The sequence below is a fragment of the Periplaneta americana genome, chromosome 2 (assembly GCF_040183065.1).
Source record: "Periplaneta americana isolate PAMFEO1 chromosome 2, P.americana_PAMFEO1_priV1, whole genome shotgun sequence".
NCBI classification, from domain to species: Eukaryota; Metazoa; Arthropoda; class Insecta; order Blattodea; family Blattidae; genus Periplaneta; species Periplaneta americana.
Genome location: NC_091118.1, coordinates 24,998,479 through 25,012,847, shown reverse-complemented (window position 1 = coordinate 25,012,847; position 14,369 = coordinate 24,998,479). Strand labels below are relative to the sequence as shown.

At 35.5% G+C, this 14,369-nt stretch overlaps 2 protein-coding genes across 7 annotated transcripts in view; one reads left to right on the top strand and one right to left on the bottom strand.

Annotated features, from left to right (window-relative positions):
• Ars2 (arsenic resistance protein 2) overlaps positions 1 to 1,296 on the bottom strand; it is a 121,096-nt gene extending 119,800 nt beyond the window's left edge. For 4 of the 6 annotated variants that reach the window (XR_011336655.1, XM_069849476.1, XM_069849468.1 and 1 more), the window contains exon 1: positions 1,028 to 1,296. The gene's annotated coding sequence lies outside the window, so the exon portion shown is untranslated. The remainder of the gene's footprint in view (positions 1 to 1,027) is intronic. The other 2 variants (XM_069849486.1, XM_069849492.1) reach the window with 1 other exon arrangement.
• Positions 1,297 to 1,506: 210 nt separating this feature from the next.
• Positions 1,507 to 12,816, top strand: TRAM (translocating chain-associated membrane protein 1). The gene is made up of 8 exons (XM_069849506.1): positions 1,507 to 1,761; positions 2,020 to 2,211; positions 2,295 to 2,410; positions 2,511 to 2,726; positions 4,921 to 5,030; positions 7,314 to 7,461; positions 9,409 to 9,569; positions 11,109 to 12,816. The coding sequence occupies exons 1-8, from the start codon at positions 1,633 to 1,635 to the stop codon at positions 11,201 to 11,203; spliced, it is 1,167 nt and encodes a 388-aa protein (XP_069705607.1). The 5' UTR covers positions 1,507 to 1,632; the 3' UTR covers positions 11,204 to 12,816.
• Positions 12,817 to 14,369: the final 1,553 nt, after the last annotated feature.

Here is a 14,369-nt window from a genome sequence, read left to right as displayed (position 1 = left end):
CTGAAAAGAATTGTCCAGATTTCTAGCATCAAGAAAGACGTCCTGACTGAGTTATTTACTTTACTTCAGCACTAATTCATCAGTCTATTCCATCAATGAATGATCATGACGTTATAGTTACGTACTTAATTTATAATTTTGGTAGACGTGGATTTGTTGTAGGTGTCGAATGTACATAGGTCTATTAATGAGTGTGATACAGTGTAATTTTATCGTGTCAATGTTGGTGAGCTTGGCGGGCTAGGGAGTAAGCCGCCAGGGCGTGGGGTAGAGAAAGACAGCACGCTAGTAGACAGAGATAGCAGCTGCCGCGTAAGGAGAAGCGGCTACAGTGAGGATAACTCCCCCTACTGCGACACCGTTCCTTCCGATTATTCCAACTTAGGTTAGGTTTGCTCATAATTGTTACGTCGTAAATTCTTTTTTCCGATATTCGCATCAACTTAGATTAGATTAGGTTATGGGAAAAAATAGAGCGACTATATCTACTACATAGGATATAAAAATATAGGCGTATTCATAAAATGATATTTTAGCTTTATATTAGGCCTAACTGATTCTCCTACAGAAATTCCAGGATTTTTCCAAAATTTCACGTCATTTATCAATAAACAAAATTTGCTTTTTAACAGTTACAATGTTTTTATCTTCTCGATGCTTCAGAACCCAATCGCACATGCTACTCTCGTAGACTAATAAAACAAATAAACCGCATCCTTGATATTTGCAATACACATTTATCTGCCACGCATACTATCATGGATAGGCTATGTAACTTTATAATCTAACTCAGTAACTAATCTGTCCGAACGAACTGTAATTTTTATATTAATGTGTGTAAAAAAAAATACACCTTAATTTTGTTTGCAGTCATGAAGTCTTGGGTTAGGCGTACCTACTCCAGATTCGGTACCTTGAAAGATATATAGCTGATTACATTTAAGAAATGCATTCATTACAAGTAGATTAGAATAACAGTCATAGAAAATAAGACTTCATTAAAATATAGAAATAAACATATACTTACATAACAAAATAGGAATCACACTATTTACTACACAACGCGTTATAAAGTCTAACTACTGCCATCTATATCCCACAATTCAACGGAAATGAAATCAATCAAATTTAATGAATAGTTAATAATAAGGTATGTGTGATGTAATATGTATTTCACAGTATGGGAATATTTATTGATATGAATAATATTCTAAATAATGTTCCTAAATTATTTTCATGTTTAATTTAATATCTTATTTGGCGGCAAAATCATTTCACTTCAAGCCCCCTAGCGGCCAGAACCTGTGCGAAGACCGGGTCAATACCGTTGAAGTCAGTTCATTTGCAATTTACAAAAATACTCAAATATGCAGAGAGGTCTAACGTATTAATTAAATTATACATTTTAGCAATATTTATTTGTATTATATATACAGTACTTTCTTATATTTTATGCACAAGACCTCAACATGACTAATATTGTGCCAACATTGCCAACACATTGGCAACGTTCTTCCGGTATTGACAGTTGACGTTTGTTCCAGACGTGCTCTGCCTTCGTGTTGTCGGCCTCAATTAAGTGGACAGCGGTCATCGGCTTTGCGTGTGTGGGAATCGTTTTTATAGAAGACCATGGCATTGAAAGGCAGAAAATCTTCCAGCAAAAATCCGCCCATATTCAGTCACGAATTTGTTATTCAAAACCATGCAGATATTGTCTCATGTATTGCCATGGTATTTGTGATTGGACTTATGGTCCAGGTAAGGCTACACCTAAAAATAGATCATTTTACCATATGTCGCTCGAGTTTAATGCATGTGTTTCTATACGGATAAGCCGTTAAGAAAGAAAACAGAATGAACTAATTTCAAATGTAAAATCGTGCTTTTCTCAGAATTAATATGTTTCTAAGGCCACTAAATTGTCAGAAATATTGTTTGAATTGAGAAACTTTTCTAGGTCTACCCAGTAATTGTAAGCCGGTGAACAACTAACACATCTGTTTCATGTCTTTGTAGGTAACATCACCGTTTGCTTATATGTTCATTGCTGTTCATCACAACGTGACTAGTGAGCAGCAGGATCTTTCAACTAGTGAAGCACCAGAAACAATACGTTACACATATGGCTGGAAAGATGTGTGTGCTGTATTCTTTTACTTCCTTATTTGCATTGTTATGCATGCCATCATCCAGGAATATGTTCTTGATGTAAGTATACCCAAAATATTTTTGTGGTAATAACATAACCGGTACTTAATTACGCACTCATTTTATGTCGTTTACATTTTTAGAAAATCAGTCGTAAGCTGCATCTGTCCAAGGTGAAGCACAGCAAGTTTAATGAGTCCGGACAACTTCTCATCTTTTATTTAATGTCAGTTCTGTGGGGTGGAGATGTCATATTCAGGTACTGGTAACATACCTTTTATTAATATACACCTTCGTGTTCAATATGTTATTGTGAATGAGCATGGAAATTTCATTGTTATCTTATTGTTTTCTTCTAGGGAAAACTACGTGTTGAATATTTCATCATTATGGGAAGGCTATCCACACGATGAAATGGTATTCATGTTCAAATTCTTTTTTATTGTCCAACTTTCATATTGGCTGCATTGCTACCCAGAACTGTACTTTCAAAAGACCAAGCGTGAAGAAATGGGGGCACGCATAACTTACGCAACTCTTGGATTAATATACGTCCTCGGTGCTTATCTCCTCAAGTAAGTGCAGTAGGGTTACGTCATATAAGTTTTAAGTGTTATTTAAGACTTTGAGGATGTGCTGATTTGTGGGCTTTTATAGGCCTACCATTGTTTCGGAGCTGTCATAGACACCATGACAAGTGAAGGCAAAGAAAGGGAAACCTTTGGGCTCTCTTTCCTCTGTAATAAAAAAAATTGTCAAGCTAGGAAACTTTTTTCCCTTGCTAATGGCGGTTGTGTAGACCAATTTACCGACAGAGTTGCTCAGGATGAGCCATAGAAGGTTGGTCTATGCTACACCCATGGTGAGATGAGATGGAGATTTGTTGTGATGCAACAGGGGAACTGGAACTCCCACAGAAAATCCCTGTGCAAGCTTGCCCAACATAATTCATAAATTAGGAGTATACTGGGATCGAATCCTGGTTTACAGGATTATAAGTTCATAAGTCCAACTCTCTAGCCACTAAACCACTGTGGTGGCTTACAGCAGCGAACATTATGAAGGACAATTTGGCAATGAAAAGTAATGGATAAACTCCATGGCTTGCAGTAGCGTGACATGAAGGGAAGCGGTGCCTCTATGTATGCCATTACTCGACTGGGCTTCGATGTCTGTTGTCTACATACAGTGTTTCCATGGAATTGCTTCCCCGAAAACGTCATCACTGCACGCTGCTGGATAAGTTTAAGTGCGTAGGCCTAGAAATTTACAAATGGAAAATAGGCGCAATTGTTAGAAGCCGATTTTGCAGCAGTCATAATTAATTATCGGCTTGGTGAACATTACCCAAGTTAATTATATCTAGATTAAATACGTTAATATTATGTATAGCTATTACAGAAGCCACCAACGTAGCTCAGTCGGTTAAGGCACTTGCCTGCCGGTCTGAAGTTGGGCTCGGGTTCGATCCTCGGGTCCACAACTGTGAAGTAACGGTTAGCGTGTCTGGCCGCGAAACCAGGTGGCCCGGGTTCGATTCCCGGTCGGGCCAAGTTACCTGGTTGAGGTTTTTTCCGGGGTTTTCCCTCAACCCTATATGAGCAAATGCAGGGTAACTTTCGGACTCATTTCACCAGCATTATCACCATCTCATTCAGACGCTAAATAACCTACGATGTTGATAAAGCGTCGTAAAATAACCTACTAAAATAATAATAAAAAAAAAAATCGATCCCCAGTTGGGCTGATTACGTGGTTGGGTTTTTTCCGAGGTTTTCCCCAACCGTAAGGTGAATGCCAGATAATCTGTGGCGAATCCTTGGCCTCATCTCGCCAAATACCATCTCGTTATCACCAATTTAATCGACGCTAAATAACCTAGTAGTTGATACAGCGTCGTTAAATAACCAGCTAAAAAAAAGCTGTTACAGAAAAAATTTGAGGGCTTCACTCCCACTTTAACTATTTACAGAAAAACCTACTCTAATCACTATGATGTTATTTAACAATTCCATGCAAGGACAAGCCATACGTCGATCACGTTGAGTTACATAATCTAGATAATTGCCTAGGACTTTTTATCAATCAACACTGGATAACCTCATGATGTGGCATGAACTTGACAACAGGCCTGCTCTTGAGACAATATGGGCCATCAAATGACAATCGATAAAAACATTTATATTGCAAACAGAATTTGAATTCATGGCCATCACTTCCATAAACTGTTAAGATTGTGTCTTAACTATTATCTAATTGCAGATTTGATTCACTATATAACGACTCGACAATTTATTTAAACTTAAGAATTTGCTTCATTTACACAAAGTTACTTTCTAAAAATTATGTCCTTCAGATGAGCTCTCCTATTACCTTGCACTGCTGCTATCAAGTAACTCTCCATGATAAAACCTGTAACTCAGGACCAATGTTGCCGTTTTCAAACCAGATATTGTCCATCTACCTTCGAGTGTTACTCAGTTTAAAATGGGCGCACTTCCGTACAGGGGCAGTGGCATTTCTTTAATGTTAGAGCCCAGTATAGGTATGTGTGTAATATTCATCGAAAAAAATGTCACATAAACATGCGTCGTATTCTCAATATTTTATAGCCCCTAATATTCGATTAATACACACACACCTAAACTGGGCTCTAACCTTAGAGGAAATGCCACTGCCCCTGTATGGAAGCTCGCCCATAACATTGTGAATATCACTGTTAAGTAAGTGTTTTTTTATTCACATTGAATCACTGTTTTATGCTTTCAGCTTCTCCCGAGTTGGTATTTGTCTTCTGGTTCTACATTACATATCAGAAGCTTTATTCCATGCTGCAAGACTCATCTATTTCCTTGACAAGGCCGAAAATGGAAGTAAAGGTGAAGACGTCAATTAGATTAATTATATTTGTAGATAAATTGTCTGAACAGTATCCAAGTCTCAGCCATATCCAAAGCATTAACACGACATATACCATGTTCTTTTTCCGTGGCTGTACAGTCTAGGAAATGTCATGTCAGTGGATTACCTCTCACCACCAACCATAAATATCTACCTCTACTGCTGTCTTGTCACTTTCACTTACCACCCACCCTTCACCTACCATAAATGTCTGTTTACAATCGAGTAAAGAGTATTTATAAATAATACATTTGCTAAGTATTTGCGTTCGAGAAGTTGCCACCAATAATTCGTTCCTAGTGACGACACTTGGAAAACTGAGGTGAAACACACATGAATTTCACTGGTGAGGGAATGTATCCTACTGCAGAGCACTCCCTTACAAGCAGCGGAGAGCTGTACAAATCATTGTCGGTAGACTCTATATTAGGCAATGCTTTTGAAGCAGTACTAATATTCACTACTACAGACGTGGACAAATTATTAGACTAAATTAATTATATGTGTAACGAAGCTGTATTTATCGGTAGAAATAATGAACAAAAATGTATTTCGCACAGATATAATGAATAGAAAATTGAGTCTTGAGGTTACTAATATTTTGTGAACATTCCCTTATTCTTTATTAACACGTTGATTTTGTCAGGGATGCTGGAAACCAAAGTTTGACACTTTCTTTGAATATCAGCATCATTTAGCCAGATATCAGACAGTTCTTAAATGAGTCCATATTTTGTTGTAAGCCCCTTTTTGTTCACTTTCTTCTTCAGTATAGATCACATATTTTCAATTTCGTTCATGTGCGGTCTTCTTGCAGGCCATGGGAGAACAGACTTTCTGCAGTTTATAATTAAAACGCCAGTAGTACCAACAAAGCCAGAAAAAATATACTTAACCATTGGAAAAATATACCAGAAGATGTAAACAATCATATTTACAACAACAGAAACTTTGTGAATTATACTGATATTTGATATGACGATGTATATTATGTTTCCAAGAAAAACGTTTTAGTCTAATAATTTGTCCACGTCTGTAGTATTCTAGGCCTGCATATTCTGTGGCCCTTGAAAAAATTTGGAGTGCAGTACTGAGAACTTACTCACATTACTGTTACTTATGAGAAGGAACCCATAGGTTTATTGCTGCCCTCACATAAGCCCGCCATCGGTCCCTATCCTGAACAAGATTATTCCTTTGCTGTGATCGGGGCAGAGAATCAGTCAATATATTCGCAGCTATGCTCCATATCTGGAGGCCTCTCCTCCATCTGCAACCTGAGGATGCACCATGTCGTAGACTTCACTGTTACTGCAGCTGGAAAAGTTTTTTTTTTTTATTGCAATGGCAGAGCCTTTAACTTGCTGTAATTCTTCCCAACTCTACGAGTGTGTGTGGCTCATAAGTGTTGCTAGTGCCAAAAAATATAGACCACTTAGTTCGTCAGAGACTGTCCAGAGTGTACCACATGTGGTGGGTCTATATTACACTCATAATATAATCAATGATGATGATGTAGAATTGTTGGGATGTCATAGGAAAACTAGAGAAAATCCTGTTTGCCTGGACTATGGGTTTGTTCAGTACAAGTTATAAATTCAGGGTAGTTAGACCGAGATTTGAACCCAGACCCCCGGGGTTTATAAGCCCAGCATGCTAACACTGAGCTGCTGTGGTGGTTACTTCTGCTAGTCTATTATTCTTTTAATAATAAAAAAAAAACTGACCAGCATTGTTATTGGCTATTCAGTAGTGAAGAATCACTCAAATGATAACTTAGTCTGATGGTCAATAAAAGTAACACTTTCACTAGTTCCACCCAGAAGAGTGGTTGATGCCATCCTTAACTTTCTTCAACTGCCAAGGCCATAGATATCTATAGTGACAATAGCTCGGCCTTACTCCATTTAGCTGTTATGTTAAGGAAAACAAGATGGAAATGAATAAAATTTTGAGAGATTCTAATATTGAAAGCATGGAAGAAATTTTATAAACAGATTAAAATAGGTTGGCAAGGAAACCAGCCCTGAATAAAGGAGTTGGGTCTCACAGTCATCTCTATATGGTATCACATAAGTTCCTTTGTCATGCTGTGCTGTATCTTTTGATTTTAATTTGTTAAGTAGTTTATAAATTGGAAATTCACCATCCAATTGTCACACTCATAACATGAACTTCATAAAAATTACCAGTACATTCTAAATTACAATAGTAATGATAATTTAGATGTGTAACTAAAATATATTGTTTGTTTGTTCTAGCTGGATACCTGATAGCAAACGTGTTTTTCGTCTTGGTTCGTCTGGGATCCATTATTCTGTCAGTTCTTACCTTCTGGTATGGCTTGTCTCTAAGCGAAAATCAAGGATTTGACATTGATAGCGGAAATTTCAACACTCAAGTTACTAGGTATGTTAATTAGAAAGCCATGGTTTGTTACTTTCTATAGTGCTTCCGTGTTTGATCAGGAAAAACCTTCCAGAACTCTTCTGCTCTAGTAGTATGGGATATGGAATTTTGTCAGACTTTTACTTCTACGAAATTCTGAGAAAGCAGCAGAAACCTAAATTTTGTATTCCCACTTGTATTTAACGATGTTGTAGCCTCACCTATGAGACTCCCCACAGTCCTTACACGTATCTCATAACAAGTTTTAATTGTGCATTTTTTAGCTTTGGCAGTATCTCAAAAAGTTGGCTAGCTTCTGCTTCCCTTTTGAAATAGCTGTGCAGTTTAATATTATATACTGTATATAGGAAAACATTCTTAAATTACTAAATCTGCTGGCACTTGACACAGAGATCCAAACTGAAAATCCCAGATAAGAGGACTGCAGGAAAAATTTCTCGTCTATGTTGAATTAACTTCGGCAATTGTAAAAGTCTTTACAGAACTACTGATCCTCAACTGAAAGACGAATATCAGGTAACGCTATGAGAAATTAATGGACTCGTCTGATTAAACAACCACGCAGTTTATACTACATCAAATAATGGATTAAAGAAACTTTTCACTAAATCACAGTTCTATGCAATTTCTGAGGTGGAAAGTATTATGTGCTTATACTTCCTGCGTGAATAGATTCTCAGATATTAGCTCTGAACAAAATCTTTTAGTTGAGTAGTAAAAGCAATACACAGATGACATGCTAAAAATAACTTTTTTTCTGTTTCAGGAATACAGAAAACTTGTATTTCCATTAAGAGATTCAAAATCGATTTTTGTTTGGCAAGTCAAGTAATATTACTTATTATAACAGAACATTTTAATTTATAAATTTTGTTAGTTGCTAAGTTAACAATCACTTGTTAAGCACATGTTAAATATAGGCACGCCCATATTTACGAATGGGCAAATTTGTAGGGGTGGCAAAATTTTGAGAAAATAAACAAAAATCTAGCTGAAAATAAATTTTCAATATTTTCCTATTTTTCAGATGCCTACTTTAGGCAGTAGCATGTGTTACATTATTGTTATATTTAACTTTTTTGTGGGGGGGGGGGCATAGCACTAACTAAATACGGGGCTGAATACAGGATTATTGGATAGAGCCCTGGTTGTGTTTGCTCTTTATTCAAGAAATGTTATCCCTGTTATGGTTTAGTTTTGTTTTATTTATAGTTTTAACATACTTACGGAAGTGATATAACCACGATAAGATAAGAGTGAGTGCCTTATTTGTAAGATTTGTTTTCCCACTAAACACTTATCATCTTTATATCTGTATGAAGTATAACATAACAAATGTAAGGCCTTTTAATACATCACAAGGATGTGTGACCAGGAGCCTGTTTCATAATGTTAACTAATTACAAATCACAATAAAAGAGTACAAATGCTTCTAAACTCTGTTAAGAAATTAAATCTCATTACTATAATTTGTAAAGTTTGACATGTTTCACAAAATCAGTTAAATTTACTACCAGTAATGGAAATATGCATTATGCAGTGTTGCCAACGGTTTATGAAAAATGCCTAAGGAGCATATTTTACCACTATCAATGCGTATGTACAGTAGAACCACAGTCTACTATATACAGTCACGAAGCTTGAGTTTTGAGGGTGCTAGAAACAATAGACTGTGACAGTACTATTTTGCATTGCCTGTAATGAGGCGATATTAGCGATCCTAGTGGTGAGCAACTACCTAATGTTTGCATATTTACTACGTATTGACCTTCGTGACTGTATATACTAGACTGTGGTAGAACCCCGATTTTAGGCGACCTCCATTTCACGTTGAAATTTCATGGTCCCAATAATTATTACATATGATTAATGAATTTTTATATTCGATTTAACATTATTCTCTTTGCTCTGAAACCCGCATTTTATGTTAAAATTGTCTTGTTACAGAATAGGGGCCCTGACAACAGTATGTCTGCTTCAAGCCTGGATGATGTGGAACTTCATTACATTCCAGTTGAAGAGAATGAGGGAACAGGCACCTGTACAACCTGTTGCTCGCAAACCAAAACAAGAGAAGAAGGCTGCATCCAAAAAGAGGAAGGAAGAACGTAAGTTTTCGTTACATATTTTGAGTACCCAAATACCGGTTGGACCATTTAAGGTACTTATCTAACCTTGGGAGAAAAATTTGCAGTTTTTTTCCAGATTTGAAAAACTATCATCCCTGATTACTTGACAAAAATTAAGGATTTTTACGTAAAATAAATCCCAGACATCACTTTAGCATGTATTTTAAAATAGTACATTATGCAACGAGCCTATAATGATAGTAATTAAGAAACGAGTATGGATGTTTATGAAACGAGCGCAAGCGAGTTTCATAATTTTCATACGAGCTTCTTAATTACCATTATAGGCGAGTTTCATACGACTTTTTATGCTCGACCATATTTCTAATTTGAAATTATTCAGATGTATACATTTTATTTGTATCTGACAAGATCGGAAGTGACTTTCTTCTAGGTCGTGAATTGTGAGATGTGCGCAGACGCGAAAGTATTGATTTTTTCCGAGGAACAATAATGTCATTGACCTTGTGTAATCCCGTTAAACTTGGTATAACCTTGATTATTGTATTCGACATTGAAAAACGAGATGACAAATTGAATTTATTTGAATATTATTTACAATTTACAATCGTCTCTAAACACATACCTACATCTCAAACAGCAGAAATAACTAAAATGCTCTCTCAATTATTATCACTCAATAAAAGAATTGTATTCCAATGGATACCATCCCATTGTGGAATCCTGGGTAGCGAGAATGCGGATGCTTTAGCAAAGAAGGGCAGCACTGCTACTTACAGACCTGTTACTAAATCTACGTATTACTCTGTGAAGAGATTTATTAAATCTACATATTTAGACTTCAACAAACAAAATTTGATAACTCAATCCCAAGGGAAAAAATGGAACTCTCTGCATCAAAATCCACAGTTAATTCCCGATTTACCACGAAAATCGTCTGTAGCTGCATTTAGATTGGCAACAGGCCATGACTGTTTGGCCAAACACCTGCATAGAATTGGAATATATCAGTCCCCTAACTGCCAATTGTGCAACTCAAACCAAGAAATGGATTCGGAACACCTCAAAATCTGTGCTTCAGTGGCTGGTCATGATAATATCTTTGAAAAATATTGGAGTGCAAGAGGTCAAATGACTTTATTGTCAAACGCCTGGCATTAGAAAACAACAACAACAATTACTGCTAATTATTATAGTAACAGAACATAACCTTCTGCGACAGTATTGGATTTCCAGCCTCCGTGACTTTTCGCTAATTCTCTTTTGATTGCATATCCGAGAATAATCGAGACTTGCGGTTTTATAACAGTACAAAGCTGACTTGTCATTGGCTGAACACCTGTAAGCTGAGTTGTCATTGGCTGAAAACACCTGTACTTTAATGAGTAGGTGTACTTTAATGACATGCATTAAAGGACTGCTACCAGGTGTATAATTACTACATTTCGGCATGGACGAGCATAAAATCTAGTTGAATGTTACATTCTTTGCTATATATGAAATGCAACCTTATCAAACTTATGATTTATGAATTATTTTATTTTTTGTCCCAAACAGACAAACGAAATGTAGAAGATGATGAACTACCAGAGGTTGATCAGAACACTAAGAAGTCCCTGCGATCTCGAGCTGCTGCAGGGAAAGCAAAGTGAAGTGTTCTTAATGACAGGAGGGACAACACAAAAGCAGAGATAAATAAACAAAATGACTGACAAAAAACATCATCACACCATTTTAAGTTTGTTCTGCCTAACACTTGTTTTCCAGTTTCCTATATTTTTCATTCTCTACCCCTCTTACAGAATAACTATGGTGAGAATTTAAGGAGAGACTTGAAATTATGATCCTTGAGTAAAAGAGATTCTATGGAAAAAAAAAGTAGGGAGCCTACAGTTGGTGTAAATACATTGAAATTTCTTTTCAGTGGAATTCTGGCACAAGTAGGGATTAAATGTTAAGATTACAGTTAAGAGATATTTTACATCTCTTTATTGGTGTGGGGAATTTCATTGTACAGAAATTTTTACTCTAGTGATGTAAATAGATTTTCTTACATAATTTATGCACTTCGTCATGTTGATGTTGTGAAGTCTTGTAAATTAACATATCAAATCCACAGTTTCGCATTCTCATGTAAAACTAACATTTCAGTACATAGAAAAATCTAATAGCCTACATTTACTGTTTGGATATCAGAGGCATTGCCATATTTTGATATCTAACTGTATAGCACATCTTACTTCACCAATCTGACAACTCACATACACAGTTTTTGTCTGAAAACTTAAATATTTCTCTAGAGTTTACATTTTTGTAGACAGTATCATAGTTCCTGTGTTTTATAGTCTGCTTGAAGAATTTTGAAGTAGGAGAGAGGCTGTGTGTTATTAAATCGTGACAATCTGTACTGAGCTCACAATTACTATTATTTCATGCTTAAGTAACTTGTGTTTCATGTAATTTGAGAAATACTGGTTCAAGTACGATTTTTCTTGTATTTATACTTTCATATGACATTTCAAACATATCTCGACACAACAGTATTAATGCACATATTTTGAGTGTAAAATGAAAGAAAGATCTTCGAAGGTATTTAAGTAAACATTTAGAGCTTATTTTTTCAAACTAGATGATAATAGAACAAAAATATACACGGCATATGTAGTGCTGTGAATTATGTAAGAAAATGATATGGTGAGGTTCATTTCCCCACTTTTTGAATTGCATTTGATATTTTTTAAGGCAGGGCTTGAATTTTTATATAAAATCTTTTTGACTTGGGTTTAAATTTGAAGACACTCTATTGTACATTACACTATGAATAAGCACAGAAAATGGGTGTAACTTGAATTCACTAACCTTGGAATACTAAGTCTTGAATTTTCTACTAATTTCAAGTTCTGTCCTATCATGCATTTAAAAGAACAGGCACTGCCATTTCACATTGTATAGTATTGAATTTTGTAGATAGTTGCTTTCTTCCTTCAACCTTAAAAAAAATTACTTGAAATGTTAACATATTTTCCTACTAATTGAGGTACTTTCTGCAGGCCTTAAAACTAATTAGAGTGCATGTTTGACTATATAAATATAGAGTGTAGGTAATTTGTGCTACATTACATTTTGACGAGTTGTACAGTGTTCACATTTGAGATGGTAAGAGACCATGTAATGTATAGTTCAGTTTTTGTTTCTAGATTTTACATGGGACTGCAATCAAATTGCTCAATTTGTAAAAAATAAAAATAAATGAAGTTGTGGAGAATTTTGGTGGCTTATTATTTCTGCTTTACTATCTGTTACAATACATAGCATGGAAAAAGACGAGAAGTGTAGATTTCATTTTTTTAATCTGTACAGTCAGTAAAAATGATTTGAGTATTTTTTTGGTGTCCAAAATATTCTGAAGTTAATTTGATTCAAATATAATAAATAATAAATAAATGAATATAATAAATAATATGTAATAATAAATAATGGATTCATTCCATAGTGTAGGGTTCTGAAATCACAAATGGTTTATGTCTGTGTTATACAACAGAGTGGGCCATGAAAGTTTAACTCTCTATGGCAACTAGTTGTTACTTTATGTGTACAATTCTTACTAGGAATAAAACCATTCTTCAAGTTTGATTATTTATTATACAGGGTGTATCTAAATTGGTGTCAAATATTTCAGGGACATGTTCATAACACAAAAACATTACAAAAGGTTCTTATGAACATTGGTCTCAAAATAATTTATTTCAGAGTTACAAGACAAAATTTAATGTTACAAAAAATCGCTCGAAGTGGCTTTCTCCTGATTCGATGTGTCCCCTAAACCTGTGTTACATGCTTTGGTGTACTCTGTTGAAAATTCCTGGAGTGTTTCATATTTCGTGAAATAAATTTGGATATGCTCTCAGAATATCAACATTAAGTATAAGAGTCGCATAAACGAGGAACTTTAAATGTCCCCAGGCGAAGAAATCCATTGGATTCAAATCAGGCGATCGAGCAGGCCATGCAATGAATCTCCTTCGACCAATCCATCTTTGGGGAAATCGATCATTAAAAAATTACGAACTATCAGACTGAAATGAGCTGGAGCAGCATCGTGTTAAAACACATTCGTTGGATGACGTCCAGAAGCACATCATCAATTAAATGATGCAAATCATTTCGTTCTGTTCACTCACAGAATACATTTTCTTCTGATTTCTTTGCTCTACAAAATACAAACAAACAAAAAACCACCAAAAATCAGCGGTCAATGAAGGGACAAATCCTTTAATAACTCCCTAACGAATGATTTTCAGACCCATGTTCTTATTAACTTTTTTAATTGTTTTGATGTTAGGAACACGTCCCCAAAATATTTGACACCAATTTAGATACACCCTGTATTGTATTTGCTCTGCAATACTAGTGACCCCTGTAAACAGCAAATACAATATAACAAATAATCAAACTTGAATGGTTTTATTCCTAGTAAGAATTGTACACATAAAGTAACAACTAGTTGCCATAGAGAGTTAAACTTTCATGGCCCACTCTGTCGTATAACTAACACAAACAGAAACCAGTTGTGATTTCAGAACCCTACAGTAGTTTCAGCAGTACTGTCATCTAGAAGGATTTGATTTGTGGCAGATACTGCTGCTTCATGTGTTCCTACATTTCTATGAGAATTGAGTGATATTTAGAAAACTTAACAGTACTGAATCATTTCTCTATTAACTGTACAAAAATTTGTTTATGCTATGTAGCCTGTGATATACTATTACACTGCTTCTTGATGCAAATTAACTCTGCTTTGGTTTGTGGCAAGTAAAT